The sequence below is a fragment of the Protopterus annectens genome, chromosome 3.part1, assembly GCF_019279795.1.
Source record: "Protopterus annectens isolate FY-2018-M chromosome 3.part1, PAN1.0, whole genome shotgun sequence".
Classification (NCBI taxonomy): Eukaryota; Metazoa; Chordata; order Ceratodontiformes; family Protopteridae; genus Protopterus; species Protopterus annectens.
This window is the reverse complement of record NC_056732.1, coordinates 1,489,345,910-1,489,367,312: the sequence shown is the minus strand read 5'-3', so window position 1 is coordinate 1,489,367,312 and position 21,403 is coordinate 1,489,345,910. Positions and strand designations below refer to the sequence as shown.

The 21,403-nt window shown below is 36.3% G+C and overlaps 1 protein-coding gene across 3 annotated transcripts in view; it reads right to left on the bottom strand.

Moving 5' to 3' along the window:
* The window catches only part of PALS2 (protein associated with LIN7 2, MAGUK p55 family member), a 1,432,251-nt gene that overhangs the window by 338,498 nt on the left and 1,072,350 nt on the right, over positions 1 to 21,403 (bottom strand). For all 3 annotated transcript variants that reach the window (XM_044067549.1, XM_044067552.1, XM_044067550.1), the window contains one exon: positions 5,964 to 6,095. In XM_044067549.1, the coding sequence (XP_043923484.1) occupies positions 5,964 to 6,095 (132 nt within the window). The remainder of the gene's footprint in view (positions 1 to 5,963; positions 6,096 to 21,403) is intronic.

The following is a 21,403-nucleotide window of genomic DNA, read 5'->3' as shown; positions in this document are numbered from 1 at the left end:
TATAGATGTGTTAAAATTGATTATTAGGGAAAACACACGCATACAGAAAGAAATACATAAGGACATTGAAGAATTGGACCAATGCATTAAGAATTATTTATTTTTTTCAATAGAAGAAGAAAGAGATAAATATTTTAATATAAGAAAAGACATAGATAAAGAAAGTGAGAATTTAATACAAAGGAAAATAAAGAAAATGGATAGAGATATTTATGAGTACAACCATAATTTGAGTTACCCCAACCCACCACATAAGCGATACTTTAGAGACGTATATTATAAGGAAGACGATAAAAAAGGCCTTTCTGAGAATGGAGGAGAAAATATTCCCATTGATGAGGAATATGAATATGAGAATGAATTTCCCCCGAGAAGGTCTGAAAGGCTAATGAACAAACAAGGGAATAGGGAGACAAATTTTCCCTGGAGAGGGGGGGGAGAAGAGGGAGGGGGAGATACTAGAAGTATCCAACTGCCCTGAATTGCTGAGTATTACCAATGCAGGTAATAGGTGGTCCTTTGACAATTTTACCATTTACAATTTTAGTCACTTAGTTTTAGAAAAAGAACATTTTAGGCTTTTATCTAAAGGATTAAAATTTATTCCATATACCAAAGGAGATTTAGCTAAATCTTTAATGGACATCAGGGTATTTTTAAGGAAAATTAATTTGAAAATGTTGTTTTCCAATACTAAAAATGAACCTATCCCTGTATTAAAACGTAGAACTCTATACAATCCACCTATACACCCCCAACTAAAGAATTTAGAAAAAATAATAGAAAGAGAGATTAGGAAGGAAAAAGATAATATCAAATACTGAACTAATCTAGGTAAAAAAGAAAAACAGTTGTTATATGAGATGAAAAATGATCCCAACTTAAGAATTATTAAACCAGATAAGGGGGGAGGTGTGGTTATTATGGATAAAATTGAATATGATAGCAGAATGTATAGTATTCCTTGGGACAACTCTAAATATAACCAAGTTTCTAAAAATGAGATTAATATTGCTTATAATAAAATAGATATAAACTTAAAGGACATGTTATGTGAGGGACTTATAAATCATGACACTTTTTTATTTTTACAAGTGGAAAAACCTAAAATTCCCTCGATATCTGGAATCCCAAAAATCCATAAAAATGAACTAGACCCCTCATTAAGACCCATAGTATCAGCTGATGGTTCTAAAACCCACCCGCTAGCTAAATATATTGACACAAAAGTCAAAAAACTATGGGTAGAAATAAAACATATATTAAAGGATTCCTGGGATTTGTTAAAAGTAATTTATGGAGTAAATTATTCTGAAAATTTACTATTCATTACTATAGATGTAGTTGATTTATTTTCCTCCATCCCCTATACTCAAGGTACTTACATGTTTGAAGAGATACTATATGAAAGTGAAAATTTATCAAACAATGAAAAGCAAGTGAATGTCTGGTTAATGGAAATGGTACTAAAAACAATTTTTTATATTTTAATGGGGAATTCTTTAGGCAAACACAAGGAGTGGCTATGGGGGCGGCTTGCGCCCCAACTTATGCTAACCTAGTACTAGCTAAATGGGAGGTAAAATATGTATTAAATTCACAATTTAGCCCTCATTGGGTACTGTATCGCAGATTCCTGGACGATATAGTTCTATTCTAGACTGGTGGGCATGAGAAGTTTAAAGAATTCATGATTTACTTAAATGAAATTTCTGATTTTTTGAAATTTACATATACAGTATCAGATAGAAACTTACAATATTTGGACCTGGAAATTTATAAGCAGGGGGAAGTTCTGGAGACTGAAGTATATAGAAAACCTACCCATTGCAACACCTTTTTACATTACGACAGTGCGTACCCTTTGCACTGTAAGTGGAACATTATTAAAGGACAATTTGTGAGAAGTAGTCGAATGACAAGTGCCCAGGATGAATTTTTTAAAGAATGCAAACTTCTAGAAAGAATGTTTTTGGATAGGGGATGTCCAACTAAACTTGTGAAGGAAGTAAGGCAGGAAATAGAAAGGGGAAGGAGAGATAGATATACTCCTATTGTAAAGTTAATACATTTTAAAACAGAGCAAATTAAAGGTGAAAAAGGAAATGAAAAGGATTTTCAGTCAGTGTTGACTTTAGAATATAACGCACTTAACAATAATATAAGAAAGATATTTTCAAGGGAATGGGATAGGTTCATTAACATTACAGACATAGATAAATTAGAAGGAATTTCAACAAAAATACTTTACAAGAATGCCCAAAGTATTAGAAATATTCTAGAAAGTAGGAACACTATGACCACACCGAACACAAAAAAGATGGGTACCTATAAGTGTGGTTGATGTTCCCAGTGCCCTTATATCCTGAATTCAGATAGGTTTTACATAATAAGTAGAGATAGGTGGATTAGTAATAGTAAGAATTATTACAATTGTGACTCCATGGGACTACTATACATGGCTACTTGTATGGTTTGTAATTCTTTCTATATAGGAAAAACTGAAAGAAAATTAAAAAGAAGGATATATGAGCATCTTAATGATATTAAGAATTGTAAGGATACAAACGCTTTGTTTAAGCATACCAAAAAGTGTACAGGAGCCAATTTTAAATTCATGGTGATAGAACACACACAGAAAGATATAAGGGGAGGTCCCTGGGAAGAGAAAATTGAATATAGGGAATTCTGGTGGCAGGTGACACTAGAGGCATATAATCCACCAGGGTTGAATGAGTATACAAGCATTACACCTATTTTAAAATTAAGGGCAGCTAAATTATGAAATAAGTTGTATTCATTCAGATTTTTACTAGAGGGCAGCTATGTATACATATTTTTATTTAACATTTTTATCAATTTTATATGGAACTGATACCTTAACATGCTATTTAATTTATGAAAAAAAGTTGATTTTTAGGGGTAATATTTTAAAGAAATGTATAATTAATTTTTTATAATTTTAACTAAGAATTTATTTATTTGTAAACATAAGTTATTTATATTAATAATGTTATTTGAAAAGGTTCCGTATGAATAGACCATGTTAATATATGAATTTCCACCAGAGGGCGGTTTTACATAGTATTTCTATCATTTTATACGTAATATATTATTTCTAATGTATTAATTATTTATGGCAATAAAATCATTTTTAAGAAGAGTATTTTAAAGTATTCACAACACAAGTGATGATTTTTTTAATTGAAACAAAAATTCATATGGCTTTGGGAAGTGAACTTAGTTTTAAGAGACATACAGCTACGTACGCTCAGGGGAGAATTTGTATTATCAAATGATTTAATTATGGACACTAACTGATTTATTGGTCAGAGTATAAAAGGAATGTGATATCTTCATTGTTCCTCTGATGAAGTCTGATAACGTACAGACGAAAATGCGTGTGTAAAGAGCGTTTATGCCTTGAGATCAGCGTGTCTCTTTAATTTGTTTTAAGTTTAGCGTATTTTGAATAAACGTAGTGGTTTGGAGTAAGACATTTTGCTCTCCGGTCTTCCTTTTTGGAGTTTTTGACTGTCAAGTTTGGAGTTACCTGCTTACCACCGCTTTTTTTGATATATACATATATATATATATATATACACATACATATATACATACATATATACATACATATATATATATATATATATATATATATATATATATACATACATATATATAGATATGTATATATATATATATATATATATATATATATGTATATGTATATGTATATATATATATATATATATATATATATATATATATGTATATGTATATATATATATATATATATATATATATATATATATATGGGGCAAAGCTGGTAATTCCTACTGGCACCTCCAAACCCTCATTTTATGTATTCTACTAATTAAGTAACTTTTCATCTATTGACCTATGTAATCAACAAACATTTAATGCCTTTAATTTCTTAATTATTCTCGTCAGTGTCACTAGCGGAACACTGTAGGTTCTACTCCCATACCACGTAAATGGACTATTGACACTGCAGTGCAGTATAAGTGGAGTGATGCACTGCTTAATGAGATTTTAAGTCAAGTCCCATCTGCCTTTGTTGATAGTATGTGTTGTTATTCCTCACTAAATGAGTACAGGGCCTAAGTAAAATGTGCTATGCAGACTGCCACAAGGTCCTATCCCTGTTTTCTGTTTCCTATAGGCTGTTGAGTGGAGATCGATGCCTGGCATACAGGGCATGTTAAGACCCCACCCTGATGGACCTGCATATCCACAAAACAAGTAGCACCAGAAGTACCTGTTCTAAAGATTTAAACCTTGCCTGTGACATAAATAGGACCTGCTGGACAGACAAGTATGTATCCCACAGATTACCCAGTCTATGGAACAGGCTCCCCATCCATGTGAAGCAGAGCTCCTCCCTAATCCAATTCAATTGCAACTTGGACAATTGGATGAGGAACAGGAAATTCATCCCTTGTTTAGCATCCATGTCTCTAATGGACATAGGCAATCTGTAAATGGTTCATCTCCCAAGCCCATGTGTGTAAATGTTTCATCACCCAAACCCCTTGCTTACACTCATGAAGGGTATCAGAACTTGTCAAAGACTTGGGATGCATGGCTACGCTTAAAAAGGCTCTTGTGGTCATTAGCCTAGTAAACACCTATGAATTTATGAATCTATTGTGTGATTAGTGTTGACTGCCTTAGCAAGATATGGGTAAAAGAAGACTGCAATCATTGCAATGCTTTTCTTTACTTATATTTACTAAGCGGGTACGTAGAGTAGACTAATGGACAGTTTACAGCTATTGTTTAGTTACAAGCAAACATGCAACAAAAAAGTTGTTGACAAACATGATGTACAATAACATGCATTCTTATGCTAAATTACAATTTCAGCATATACTAACGCTATTAAAATGTTTGCAAAACTTCAGCTACGGTGAAAAAATGTAATAGTACATCGTGAAAAGGGAATAAAAGCACAAGTGTGTAGATAAGTTCTGCATGTGTAAGCAGGCATTCCCAAGTGTTAAAACAAGTACCACTGCTGTAGGAAACCTTCCCAACATTACACGTTTCAAATGCAATTATAAGGATAGTCTAGAATATGATACAATTCCTTACTTTTCTTCAGAATTCAGAAAAGTCCATAATTGTAAACTGCAAATGGAAAATAATATAAACAAGCAAACAATACCATAAAATTTACAGTGATCCTGTTCAAAATGGTGAACAAGAGACTTACCACACTATACTATACTACAGTACACTACACTATACCATACCATAGCTTTTCTAGCTCTACAGAAACCAATATGTGGGAAAAGTCTTCTTTTAATTAACTGGGGTAGCCCTCCTGACACAAGTGTCTATTTTAAGGGGTGACTCAAGAGCACTGTGTTTTTAAATAACTTGCTCAGAGTCGCACTGCAGGCAAGTGGAAGTTGAGGGAATTGAACCCTAGACTACAGGATACAGCTTATTAACAGCTCAGAATATTAATCTTCTGTGCTAAGTACCAGACAAAAGATTCCTCCCAACTGTACAGCAGAGGATGTTTTCAAACCAATGATGTCTGGATAAGGGTCTCAAAATGCTTCTGAAGTGCTAATCTGCTGCAAAATCTTTGCTGTCAAGAAGACAAAATGTACAGCTAAAAATGCCCCATGTACCTGTAATCAAATAAAAACCTGCACCTTATAATCTTGGCAAGAATGATAGCAAGATTTGTTCAAGATTAATGCACGAAAAGTTGTACACATAAATTTAGGATTATGTAGAAACTGATGTTGGTGCATGCCTCCCTCTAACAGTCCCATTTCTTCTGAAGACAATACTGAGGCACCGACTGTTGCCAAGCTCGGGTCTTCCATGAATACAGTCTAAGAATCTTGCTCATAAGTCTCCAGAACAAGTATGCCCTTATGTGGCTCTTGAATTGCAAACAGAATTCCCAAATCGATACTAACCTGCCACCAATTGGAGTCCTCTCTATTCACAATCTGCAGGATTTCACCTCTTGAAAATTTAAGTCCTGCCTCTTTGCAAGGAATAAGGTTGTCATGGTCAGGATTGTAATCAAAATGGCATTTAAGAAACACCTACAGAGAAAAAAGTAAAATCAGTTCAAAGTCCAAGAACCTGATGTTTCTCTTCAAAAACGTATTTGTATTAGGATGTTTCTAGCATCAATTCAACTGAATGAGATACTCTGATTTCCAAAATACATGCAGCATCTAGTTTCCAAAATACATACAGCATCATTAGCCAAACTGTTTTGCAAAGCATTCAAATTTAAAATCAGAGGAAACCACTTTTTACATCTGCAAAACATTTCAAATAACAAGCAACCTGTTTCTGTAGGAAGTTTTTCGGCACATTTTGCAATTACAATTATAATGCAGTAGATCCACTGGATACACAAACAATACAATACATAAACATGTAAACAAACATAAAACTGCCATTTTTTTAATATACTCTGAACCATTTTACTGCAACCAATATAAAGAGTGATTATGGAGTTTCTCATCAATCATAAAATTAGAGTGGCAATGGTATTAGGACTGCAGTACAAAGAAGGCAGTTACTTCGGTTAGCAAGGCATCACTTTTGACAGAGAAGCACCAAAACTGTAACGCAAGCACCACTATCCCAGTTTTTCAACACAAAGGCAAAACCCACTAACTTCAAAAAACAGCATGAAGAAATTGCCAATTACAAGACAAAGGAAAATGTTAACTGGGCCCAACTGGAGCACTGACGCTTTAGGGACACTCTAAAATCCCCCCTCCCTATTATTCAAACTCTAAACATAAAAGTTTAAATAGCTCAAATATCAGGAATTATAGCTAGACATAACTGGAAAAAGCACTAGAAGTAACCACAGTAACACTTAGCTCCAACAATGGTGGCATGTTGATGTCAAGGACAAACTTTGCCCACTTATGTTATTTTAGTCTATGGACACACTACATATTTATTATTTAAAATGTCTTTCATTGTCATATCACATATTTCCACAGCCATTCTATTCAGCAATATTCAAGCCTCATGAGATTCTGGGTTGGCGCAGTGACTTTGGGCCTTCTCTTGCACCTTTGATTTGTTACCTTGCAGTCAAACTTGCATCCTTTAGCATTCTTCATTCAGCCATTGCATAGTGTGTGGTATTCTACATGCATACAAATACACACATACAAATATTTCAAGCACTGGCATTAACCCCTTCTAGCTTGCCAATATACCAAACACTTCTTCCCATAATAAGTGTCCAGGTTATTCTTAAAAATATCTAAACTTGCTTTAATGTAATTTTGTAGTCTGTTCCATGCATCAGCTACTAGAAAACCAATTAGTACACTTCTCATTCCTATTATCAGCTGCCAATGTAGTTGGCTTTAGTTTTAGGAGGAGTTTTGTTACAGTTGAGGTGGGCACTGGTGATAGGCTGAAAGAGGGGGTGATGTGGGATAGGTTGGGTTGTGATTGAGGTAGACTGTTTTTGGTTATTTGACTGGACACGGCTAAGATGGATTTAGTAAAATGGTTATTAAATTGAGAAGCTATGTCTAGGGTATTGTTAGTAGAGCTGGGTGCTGGAGTAGTGGTTTTGCCTGGCTTTAGTAGGGAGCTAATGGCATGCCAGATTTTCTGTGGATTATTTGAATATTTCCTTTGGGTGCTAAGAAAATAGTTGTTTGTTTATTCTGGATTTAGCCTTGGCCTTGTTTCTAAGCTGCTAATAGTATTGCTAGGGGATTTGTCAGTTTTCCAGATTTCCCAGGCTTTATCTCTGGCTTCTAGTAAGGCTCTGGTGTCCCTACTGAGCCAGGGTGCGTAGTTGGCTTTAACTCTGATCTTTCTCCTGGGAGCTAGACTGTTAAGGATGTTAGAGAAGGTAGTATTGAAGTAGTCTACTGCCTGGTCTAACCCAAGTGTATGTAGTGGTTTCCAGTTGCAGTGGCTTAGGACAGTATTTAGGTATTGTGGGGTAAGGTTACGGTCATCTCATACGAGTTTGTAGACTACTGGTTTGGGGTGATTGGAGTGTATACACCCAGGTCCTTAAATTAGTCTACAGTTTTAATCACTGTGTGCTGTATTAAATATTTACATTTCAATTTATGTCTCCCAAGTCTCATATGCTTAGTTTTTGATGTATTTATCAGTATATTATTCTCCTGTGCCCATATGGTCAATATAGTCAAGCTATTTTGCAGACAAGCCCTATCTGTAACACATATAATCAGTTTACCCAATTTCAGGTTGTCTGCATATAGACTGTAGAACATCTCAGATGAAAAAGTTATGTCTGAAAGATACAATCTAAACAAGTAAGGGCTAGGACAGAGCCCTGTGGGACAACCTGAATGTAACAAAGGATTTGACCTGTACAGCTGCTGTATGATACTTCCCATGTTCCATTTGTAAGCCATGCAGCTATCCATTTTATCAAGAGTACATCAATACCTAGCTGTACTAATTTATTGATTAGTGTTGTGTCTATGACTGTCAAATGCTGAAGTTAAATCTATGCAAATTACATCACAGGACAATTTTTCATTCACAGTTATTATATTGTTGTAGAACATAATGTTATAGGTGGTGATAGATCTGTTTTCAACATATGCATGCTTATATATGGTTTCAAGTTCCAACAATAACTTATCCAATATTACCTTCTCCATTACTTTTCCACAACATGAAAGTAGACTTAAGGGTCTATATGACTCTGTGTTTGTCCTACTCCCCTTTCCCTTAAAGACGGGTTTAATTAAGCGCACGTCTCCAGTCTTGAGGACTGTCCCCATATTTATATGACCTAGTGAATAATAGATATAATGGTACTGTAAGTTCTTGCTGAAGTGTTCTCAGGTCATTGTTACTAATTCTGTCTCCTTCCTGTGCTTTCTTTGGATCCAGTTTGCCCAGTTCTTTTTTAATATAATCTAATTTGATTCCAGTATCTGTGGCTACCTGGATGTCACTAGGACAACTTACCACCCCTTTTGTGGAGCCAAATTTGCATAGAATTTTGTAAATATATCTATAATCTATTGTATCTGAGAATAAATTTTAAAAATTTGTGTCTTTACTCCTTCCACATCTTATCTATAAAAAGGTTTCCTATTATGCTCAATATCTTTCTATACATTTTCTTCAAACGTTTCTTGATCTTGTCTCACACTATGCTTAATCTGTTTGTCCAGATTGTTTACTTCATTTTTCAAAGTTGTAGTTCGACCTCTCTTCAGTTTCTTTTATTTTGTCTCTCTCACCTTAACAGATATCTTGCTCTTATGGAAATATATCCCCCAGATGTTGTATCCCTAGATCCTGATGTTAAACATTTTTTTTTGCACTCAAACAATTTCTTTCAAAACTTTCCACATTCTTTCTGCAGTTTTTTTTCACTGAACACCTCACTCCAGTTAGTTTTACAGAGTGACTGTTTTGCCTCCAAATAATCTGTAATTAACCTTCTGTGCATTGGTTTAGACTTCAGTTTGGCAGAATTATCTAGCAACAGATTAACCTTTATAACCCAATGATCACTGCACATCAACGGTGGTAAAACTTGACTTGAAGTAACAGTAATTTCTTTAGGAACACAAACAATGTCTAGTATATTCTGTCCCCTGGTTGGTCTTTTTACAATCTGAAGCAAGTGTTGTTTCTGAATATATGTTGTGAATAATTTCTGTACTACCATTGTTGAATCAATATTATTCCAGTTTGTTTCTGGTAAATTTAAGTCCCCAGCTAATATTATTATTCTCTCTTGTGTTTCATGCAATAAATGTATGCATTTCTCTAGGTCATCTGCACTTGACATTGGTGGTCTATATACTCCAACAATTGTTATACGTTCCAGAGTTGTCTTTATTGTCACAGTTACACAGTCTATAGTATTAGTGTTATTACTGAACATGTAATAATCACAGCTAACATAACCATCTTTAATCCCTATCATAACACCTCCACCTGATTTTTATTAGAATGTCTATTACAGTAAAAATATTTATACCCTGACAGAACTGGTTTCCAGTCATTGTTCTTTAACTATGTTTCACAAACAATAACATCAATCTTGTGGGAACATAGCAAATTTTCCAATAAAAAAATAATTATTAATGCTCCTAGCATTAACAACCATCAGAGATGCATCAAATGTTGCTATCTGTGAACGGTTAAATTTTCGACCTGGCAAAAATCCTGCCTAGTGTTTGTCAAATATTGCAAAATATCTGCTGCAAAAATTCTCTTCTCTGATCTTGACAAATGCACGCCATCCTGTCTGAACATGTGTGCCCAAAACTAAGCTTGGATGCTCTACACATTTCCATTTTTTAAAACAGAATATTTTTTCCATGTAGGTATTTACCTCAAAAATCTTTTCATTCACGGTGACGTGACTATCCCTTCTACAGGTGATTTGTGAAAAATGCGTCCTAATACCAGTACAAGCTATACTATCTAAGGGGGCTGTCAGTTCCCTCCTAACAGTCAGAGAATCCTTGTGGATAATATCATTTGTACAGACATGAATAAAAACAGATCTGTACTTCCTTACATTAAGGTATTCCAAGGCTTGTCTCACATCTTCTATTTTTGCTCCTGGCAAGCAAAACACTATTCGATGTTCATTACCTTCTTTGCAAATATAAGTATCAGTTCCTCTAATAAGTGAATCTCCAATTACAAGAATATCTTTGCTGACCAGCTCGGAAAAATCTTTAGCTTCTAATACAGTAATATCTGTTCTATCAATTGTAACGAAGGATAGATTTTCATCTCCATCAGTCTTATTAATCCCACTATTTTCATTGTGTGTTAAATTCTCATCCAGCTGGTATTGTAAATCCACAGCTTCAGCCATGTAGTCAACATCTGTCTTTCTTTTTTTTTCTTACAGTAATGTCCTTCAATTCTCCCACGTTCAATTTTGATTTCTTTCTCTTCACCTGCCCCTTGCTTCTTTTTTCTACATTCTCTTTTGTAAAAATGATACATTTTTCTGTAGACTGAAGGTTTTCCGATCATCCAACTTCTGACAAGAGAAACACAGATCACCAGTGTTATCAGCTGTTACCTTTAAATATGCATGGCATTTAATACACTGTATAAGATATTTGTGCATCAGCAAATCAAACTGCATACTCATTTAAGGAATCTATATTCAACTTTAAACTAATAAAATACTGTTAAAAAAAAGGGGGGGGGGAATAATCAAAATCAGTAACTACGAATTCAAAGCGAACTTAAATCAACTTTGATGACAAAAATCACACAAGCAATATACAGCTAAATGCTAAAGTAGGTACAGTACAGTAAAGATCAATAAATCACAAACCAAGATAGGGTTGTTTATATATGCTTAGGATCCTAGTCTGCATACTGGAAGTGTCGTCTTTGTAAGTACATTTCTAAACTTACTCTAGCTGCTAAAGAGTACTGCATCACCCATTTCATGGAATTTTCTTTAAGAAGACATCAGCAAATTTCACTAGAATTTACTTTTTTAAATACGTCAATTCATTATAAGGATCCAGTTTTGAGCATTCAGTTAGCTGTTTCAGTCTCTTCAACTCCTGACATTTCTTTAACATGATCAATACACAGCAAAAGGAGAAACAGCATAAAATACAGTCAAGAGGCAGCAACTGGGAACACAATCCAATTTAATGGTGCTTCTGGTACCTCGGCAAACAGCCTTCAAGGAATAACATAAGCCACCACCCTTTCACATTTTATAACAAAGCTGCTCCAATAAAATACTCTGTCTAATCATTCAATTAACATACTTACATACCCCCATACAAAACTTCCACTAAAATACAAATAAAAATAAAACCATAAATACATTTTAAATAATGCTTATAACATTAAAAATTCAAATTAACATCTAAATTCATGCCTTTAAGTTTCAAAGTATTATAATTCAGAATAAATCTACTTTCCATTCTTAATAAACTGGCTAAAAAGTCACCACCTCTAGCAAGAAATGGTGTAGCCAAAACCCCAAAGAAGAGACTGGCATCAGCACCCCCATGTGCATTAATAAAATGTTCAGCTATTGGGCTATCTAAATTCTTACTTCTAATATGGCCCAGATGCTTAAGAATCCTCACCTTAACCATACGCTTTGTTCGTCCTATGTACCATCTCAGAGGAGTACATCCACACCCTATAATGTAAACCACCCCACAAGAAGTGCATGAAAAATCCCCCAAAGAATGAAACAATTTTCCATTAATCTTCCTTCCTGAAATGTTCTTAATCCTAGAACAAACTTTATATCTTCCACAAGGGAAGGATCCCACCCCTGCCTTATTAGTTGAAACTTCTTTGAAGTTTAATATCTCCTTCAAATTCAAATATCTTCCATAAGAAAATGTAACTTTTTCAGGAAATAAATAGTTTAACTGCTCATCTTCATACACCACAGGCCACAGATCCTTCACTAGTCCCTTCAAAATATTGGAAAAAGGGGAGAATTTAACCACAAAAAACAATTCCTTCCCCTGTCTTTCTGAATCCTGAACTGAAAAGTGTTTTTTTGAGGAACCATACCAACTACTACTAGCGCCCTCCACATTTAATACACTGTCCTTAGCTTTTTTCAGGCTGTCACTACAATAGCCCCCTTTGCAACAATTTTTGTTCCACCTTCTTAAACTCCCCCCTACTACTAACCTTTTGTCAGAGGTATTATTATAAAAGACTTTCAGCTTTTCCCTGTTAGGGGTCGCCACAGCGGAACACCGGTCCGCTCATGATTGGCAGTGGATTTCTACAGTGCCGAGTTGCCAGCCCGACGGCCAACCTTCAACAAAGGCACGCCCATTCATGCTCGCACCTACCTGCATGTCTTTAACGTCACTCGCCCACGGGGAGGACATGCAGACTCCACACAGAAGGTATTCCAGCCGAGAATCAAAATGGAGAACCTCTTGCTGTGAGGCAACAATGCTAACCGCTGCACCACCATAAATTCTTTTAAATTCCCCCACAGGCTATGCTTCCATCAATAAGTCGGATGCATACTACTAGCCTGTAAGAAATTATTGACATCAGTCGGTTTAATGTGGGGTTTATACTCTACCCTCAAATTCTCCCCAACATAAAATTCCACATCCAAAAATTGAAAATTATTTTTGTCAATGGTAAAGGTAAACTGCAGCCCCAGCTCACTGTGGTTCATGGTTCATGAGTGTTTACTGGGCTAATGACCACAAGGGCCTTTTTAAGCCTAGCCATGCATCCCACATCTCTGACGAGTTCTGATATCCTTGATAAGTTTACAGGTTACCTGTTTGCATTAGAGACATAGGTGCCAAACCAGGGATGAATTTCCGGTTCCCCATCCAATTGTCCAAGTTGCACTTGAATTGTATTAGGGAGGAACTCTGCTTCACATGGATGGGGTAGTCTCTGTGATACATACCTATCTCTCCAGCAGGTCCTATATATATCACAGGCAAGGTTTAAGTCTTTAGAATGGGTAATTCTGGTACTGTTTGCTTTGTGGATCAATTGATCTTATTTAAATTCGGAAAATCTTTCAAATTACCCTTACATACAAAAATTAAATCATCACTATAGCATTTAAAGAAAATAACATTTTTAACAAAAAATTCTGTAGAATAAATTAATCTATTCTCAAAAAAATTCATAAAAATAATAGCATAACTGGGGGCAAAAGAAGCCCCCATCGCTGTACCTTTCTTCTGCAAATAACCACCCTCAAAATAAAAATAATTATTAAGGAATTAGGTTTTCATTATAGTTCTGATGAAGTCCTGTATGTAGGAGGACGAAAATGTGGTTGTGCTGTTTGTGGAGTTAAATAAGATTAAATTTTGCTGCCTTATTCACTTCGTGGAGCTGTGGTTACTGTGTTTCTGTGTGCTTTGGTGTTTTTTTTCGGTTATTGTGACTTTCAAGACACTATTTCCTCCTTGGTTTGAAGTTTTTGTTACGTTATGGAGGATTTGGAGACCAGTATTAGCTCTTCAGTCAGAAGAGCAAGTGACTTACAGAGTGTAAGCGAGAGGCTTGCACGAGTGGAAGGGCAACTTACACAGTTGGTGGCTATACTGACTCAGCAACCACCTAGTTCATCTGGTGTTAAATTTTTTGACAATAATGGAATGGATTCCTTGCCTGGTAACCAGGAGGCATTAATTAAACTACCAGGACGTCCTACATCATTTCCGGAACTGGTACCGGGTACACAGCTGCCTCGAGAACGGAGGGGAGAGAACTTGGATGAGAGAACACAACATGGTTGTTTAAGCCAGGGAGATCGAGGAGAGATGCATTTACTATCCGGAACAACGAACTGCAATCTAAGTGGAAGGAAAGAAACCAGAATTAATGAACAACTAGGTGACTGTTCCAATTTAGTTTCTAGTGGTGTTAACAACACCGGAAATGTTACTGAGACATTGGGGGGAAATTCATGCCGTTTCTCAATGGTTAAAAAGTAACTGTACTTTTGCTGACAGTTACTCGGACATGGGCACGATTTTCAATAATCAGAATGTGAACAGTTATAACACAAATGTTAACTTATTACATGACTTGATGCTTAGATACAAAATTTTGTACATGGCTAATTGTTACTTAAAGGAATGCATTGGGACTGAAATAGTGCCAAAGGGGTTACGTATCTATAAATATCGTAATAATGTGAGGGAGGGCAGTGAATTTCATAAGGAGTTGCTTAAGATTTTTAATAATAGTGAACTAGATATTATGATAGCTATTATTAACAACAATGTGAAAGAAATGGATATGTTGTATAAAAATATTGACAAAATTAATGATGCCATAGTTACAGACCTCTTGCTTACAGTGGAGGCGGAAAAAACAAAATATTTTAAAGTGAAGGATAAAACTGAAGATAAATGCAAGTATATTTATGACAGAAAATGTAAAAAATTGGAAAGGGACCTAGTGGAGTATAGGGAACAACGTTCCTACCCTAACCCAAGGCCAACATCAGGAGACCATACTGGGACAATACCAAATATGCGGGGGGGGGGGGGACGAACCCTGGGAGAGAACTGAAAATATGGAATGGAATACTGAAGGTGATTATGCTAATTTTCAAGGTGCAGTGGGTCAGGGCGAATATGTTCTGGATGACCCTTTAGAATTCCCCTCATTGAGGAGGTCGGAGAGAATCAAACAACAGACACCAGTGAATTATCACTTCCCGGGGGGGGGGGGGACAACAAAAAGGGAGGATGTATTAAGTTCAAATGTTCAGAAATGTAGCATGGTACAGGATATGCTTGGAGATGGACACACTGTAATAGAAGGTTATAGACATATGTATCAGAATTTCAGCATATTCAACTATAGTTATTTGGATATTGACCATGTATATTTTAGTTTGTTTAGCAAAGGACTTAAATATGTACCTAGCACTGTGAGCAATATTTCCACTGTCCTAATAGACTTGAAATTATTTTTGAGGAAAAAGAACTTATAACTTATTTTACAAAAACAATGGTCCAAATGGCCACTTAAGAAAAAGAGTACATATAAATCCACCCCTCCAGCCCAGTTGAAGAATTCTGAGACCCAGGTGGAACTGGAGCTTAGACATTGTCTAAGCAACCAAAGCAGGCATTACAACCTGAGTAAGGAGGAAAATGAACAAGGGGGGAGGGGTGGTTATTATGGATAGTATTATATACTCATCTAAAATGTTGGACATGTTAAACAATATGCAGAGATATATTACAGTGTCCTGTAACGAAATCAATGTGGCACATAGCAAAATTGATTTTATGCTTAAAGAAATTTTTAAGGATGACACAATTAGTCAAGAAGTATACCAATATTTAGTTCTGGACAAACCCAAAGTTCCCTCAATTTTTGGTATACCCAAGGTCCATAAGGACGTGGACAACCCACCTCTCAGACTAATAGTGGCAGCTACAGGATCCAAAACCTATCCATTAGCTAAGTATTTGGATTTAAGGTTAAAAAAGGTTTGGTCCGAGAAGGTGGGTATCCTTAAGGACTCTTGGGTGGAAATTTATATCAGGATGATCTAATATTTGTCACATTAGATATCCAGGATTTGTTTAATGTCATACCCCACAATGTAGGGCTAGAGTGGTTTGAGGAAACACTCAAACTAAAGGGTAGTGTAGATATCGACACCACAATGGTTCTAGTAGAACTCATGGATACAGTGCTTAGACACAATTTCCTGTTTTTTGAAGGTGAGTTCTTCAAGCAGATTAGTGGGGTAGCTATGGGGGCCAGTTGTGCCCCCATGTACGCTTAGTTTTGTCCACATGGGAGGACAAATATTTACTTCATTCTGAATATTCACAATATTGGAGCTATTATAGACGATACCTAGATGACATCTGCTTTTTTGGATTGGACCTGAAGTGATATTATATGAATTTATTGAGTATGTGAACAATACTACAGATTTTTTAAAGTTCACTCATGTTATTTCCCACGAGAAAATACAGTATTTGGGTGTGGTAATAGAAAAGGTTCCACAGGAAAAAATGTTTAAATCAAATGTGTATAGAAAATAAACATTTGCGAACTCCTATTTGTTTTTTTACTAGTGCCCACCCTTTTAGCTAAAAGAGGGGAATTATAAAAGGGCAATTTATCAGGAGTTGCAGAATGACTTCTTTAGATGAGGACTATACTGTAGAAAGCAACAAACTGAGAAGGATGTTTTTAGAAAGAAAATACCCTTTGGGTTTAGTGGAAGAAATTGAGAAGGAAATCAAGAAGGAGAGATAGATTTAGCCCTATTTTAGGGGTCCCACAGTCGGTAGGGGTTCAGGAAGTTAATAGCGTGTCTACTGATATTAATTGGAATAGCAATTTTGTTTTGAATTTTAGTAGTAATGTTCATTATATTAGGGGACATTGTTTCCAAGAATTGGGAGAGGTTGGGAATTATTCAGACCTTGAGCAATTAACGGACCCCCTGAAATTCACTTAGAATATTAAAGAACTGTTAGAAAATCATAAAACAGGGCAGGCAAAGGAAGGCACATACAAGTGTGGTTCTTGCACACACTGTCCCTATATACTTCAGGGAAACAGTGGGAGCTTAAAAGATGAATGAGAATGTAGTGACTAACACGCACTGTAATTGTGATACTACTGGAGTCATATACATTGCTACTTGTAAAATATGTTGGCGTTTCTATATAGGAAAGGCAAACAGGAAATTTAAGAGGTGAATATATGAACACCTTAATGACATTAAGAAACAGGACATTAACAATGCCCTTTACAAACATAATATCTATTTTACTGAAGCAGTTTTTGTTTTTTTTTTATTGAAAAAGTGGAAGTGGATCCTAAGGGGGGGCCTTGGGAGACAATTATAGAGTTTAGGGAGCTATGTTGGCCACTTAAACTAGAAGCCAATAGGCTACCAGGACTCAATGAACATGTCTCACTGGCCCCAGTCCTAAAACTCAGGTCTTCCAAACTCTAACTGGGTCCTTTTTAAACAGATATGCTTGCCCCTGTTAAGATAAAGATTTGGTTAAAATTGTTTAACTATATTGTGCTTGTATAACCAGCAGATGACAGTATTGTTTAGCTTTGCATAGCATATCCATTATTTATATATATATATATATATATATATATATATATATATATATATATATATATATATAGTATTTTATATGTTTTATTTTAATTTTATTGTATGCATAACAGTTAGAATGTTTCAAATTGTTTTGTACATCAATGTGTCTTTAAATAGGTTAAAATAAGCACTCCTTTTTGACATTTTAACATTTAAATTTTATACTAACATTTATTATTAAAGTTTGTAACTTGAATTTTAGAAAATTATGGTTGCCTAGTTACTTGTTAGTTAATTTGCAACAAGGGGTTTTAAGTGATTAAATGGTTCATGAATTAGTATATTAGGAGGGAATCAGGTTTTCATTGTATTTCTGATGAAGTTCTGTATGTAAGGAAGACAAAAACGTGGTAGTGCTGTTTATGGCATTAAATAAGATAAATTTTGCTGCCTTATTCACTTCGTGGAGCTGTGGTTACTGTGTGCTTTGGTGTTTTTTCGGTTATTGTGACTTTCAAGGCACTATTTCCTCCTTGGTTTGAAGTTTAAAAATAATTATTTCCTAGTATCTCTCTTACCCTTGGAAGACTGGGGCCTTGCATGGTTTCTGACAAAGGTGGTTTTGGTAGAGTAGTTCCTCTGAGACCTAGGGACAGGAAAACAAAAATATGCTTAATATCTCACAGCTCCGTGCCCTTCTCCTGAAGAGATTTGAATAATTCTGTAGCAGAGGTACGAAACAAAGCCTTGTTGTTCAAAGGAGCATCTATGATCTTTGCTTTAATGTCATAAGGCAAAGGTTGGAGCATGAGCCAAGAATACCTCCTCAGGACTGACCCAGATGCAGCTGCTCTAGCTGAAGCCTCCATGGCATCATAACTGCACTTTATGGAATGATGTGTAACCCTGGCAGAGAAATTAAGAATGGAGGAAAGCTTAGCCTTAGTGGGGGAATCAGGGAGCTTAAAAGGTAGTTTGCCAGTGTCAGAGAAAGACCAAGGGATATTTGGCCATATGGCTCTGATAATTGAATTACCCTGAAGGCCAGAGCAGCTGAAGTATAGACCTTTTTCCCCAATTCTCTCCATGAATTTGCTCTCCTTATCTCAGGAAGGGAGGTAGAAGGCAGCATTTTGGATGCTTTGTCTGCAGAGACAAAAATGGTAGCTGGATCTGCAGAGGGACATTTGAATAAGAATTTGGATTCCTCTGACACTTTATAAAATCTGTCTGGCCTCCTGGGGGCTGAAGGCTGGGAATCAGGGCACTTAATAGCAGCTGCATAAGCATCTAGGAAGGCTGGCAGAACAGGAGGTATGGCAGATGGTGAGGGGGGGGGGGGGGGGAGTCCATCTGTAGGACTTCATAGTACCTTGTTTTGGATGTCTGATACCTGACAGAAGTCCCACTTGAACTCTCTCATCTTAAGGATAGTTTCCCCAAAGGAGATATCCTCCCCAGGGGAATCATTGCCATTAGATTCCTCTTTTGGTGAGGCGTAACCTAGACAGGAAGAAATTTGGGCTGAGTAAGCCAATGATTCATTTTCTGGTGATTCCTCATCATCTGAAGAAACCTCCTCAGAAGTCCTTTTTAAAGGGTAGAAGGGAGACAGGAAGGAGAAGGGAGAGATGAATCTGCAGTCTGACACAGGGCTATAAAGGCATTGAATAAGCCTTGGGAGAAGGCTTGCGGGTGTTGAACAAGCCTCGGCTGAAGGCCTACCAATCCAAAGGTTGTTCCAGAGGAGCTGGAGAAACATGTTTAGTTTTAATCTTTTTCTTTTTGGGGTCTTCCATATAGTGGAATGGGTCTGACGCAGGCCTACACTCCACAATGTTGGTAGGAAAATCCTCTTGCACTATGATTTGGGTAATGCTATGCAGGCCTTCAGTAACATGCCATGGTTCCCCCATGCCCGAATCAGACACCTGCGATTCTCCAGAATGGCCTCAGGAGAAAAGTCTGGAACAGAAGGCAAATCAGGCCTTGGTTTCTTGGCCTTTTTAGCTTTAGCTGAAGGGCCAGACGCAGCTTCCATGTCACACGCGAGACATGTTAGGTGCTGATTTTCAAGATACAACTTCAGGGAAGCTAAACAACTACGTAGGGTCTTGGGTATAGAGGCCTTACAGATAGCCCAGGCAATATGGTCGTGGTCTGGGCCTAGGCAAACTGCCTTCCACACTGACACTTGCCCTTCCTAGTTGAGTAGCCAAAAAAGTAATGAAAAAAAAAATCACAACTGGGTATTTATCTGAACCAAGTTTTGCAACATGTCTTACAAGAGATGATTGGATAGGCAGCAAAAAAATTCTGAGGTTGGTATGTGCTGACGTTCACTTTATACCTGTTGTCACTTTATGGGTGACATACATTAGCTGATGCGCAGTAGCACTAGACTTTTGTATACTGCCCGGATGTTCGAGTCAGCTCCCCATGTTATGAATGCTGCAGCATATGGATAGAAGGACATCTATTATTTCTCCCCTTGTTGAAGTCGACAATTAAGACAAACTATTGGATGCCCCCCCTTCTTTTGACGAGACTTGGTTGTGCAACCCTCAGAATGTGGCATGAAGTATCTACCTGCACAATACAGGTTTGACTTTAACCAGTACTGGGTAGTAAAACGGGTCCTCTCAAAGTAAGTTTTTTGAATGCTTCCCCACAGACCAATGTCCATATAACCTTTTTTGATCTGCCTTTTTCCAGTTAAGGTCAGTAAAAGGAGTGGCTGTTGTGCTATAGTGAAGGGCAAACCTTTTACAATACTGCACATGTTCAAAAAATGTCCTCACCTGCTTTTTTGGTAACAAGGGCAGGTGGTGCCTGAGTAGCCTTCACCTTGGCAGGATGTGACTGGACTTTACAACCACAGACTCAGTGGCCAACAGGAAACACTTATGCCCAACCCATCTCACTTTTCTTTGCTATGATAGCTAACCCTGTCTGTTTTATTTTGTTCAGTAGCTCCCTACCATGCTGGACATGTTCCTGCTAAGACCGACTGAAGAATGTAACATTTTATATATATATATATATATACACATATATATATATATATATATATATATATATATATATATATATATATATATACATATACACACACACACACACACACACACACACACACACACACACACACACACACCAACATAGTCTTTAGCAATAATGAACAATCAGAGGCGCTGTCTCTGGAAAGATGGGGTACTTTTCATCTTAAAGGGCAATGTGGTAAATTTCTATGACCTACAATGGCTAAGTAAGCTGACTTATCCCCTGCTGTGAGTTTCAGAGGTACTAGCCAATAACTCTTAGGTCAAAAGTCACCAACTATTTAGTCCCCTCCAATGAGCAAGAGGGTAGGCAACACAAAAGCATACGAGATGGTAAACTTTAAGATAAAGCCAGCAATGTCCAAAAAGTACGTTGATAAAACCAAACGCGTGTATAATAATCCACGTAAATCCACGTAAAATTCAACAGTTTATTGTGAGCAAGGTACAAACAAATGAGTAGCGTTAATTACTACAAAATTCTGTAAACAACTAATCAACCAACCCAAGTAGTCGACCTAGTTCAGGCAGGCTAAATGGGCTAGTCCAATTCAAAACAACAGGAAACATCTTACACTGAATGAATGTTTGTTTTAAAAAAGTTAAAAATGTCATAATCATGAATATGAATATAAATAAAACATGAAATATTGTAAGGCAAAAGTATATGAATGAAAATGGAAAGAAATAAAATAATAAAACTAAATGATAACAATGATAAAAGGCAAGCGGTGATTTAAAGAAC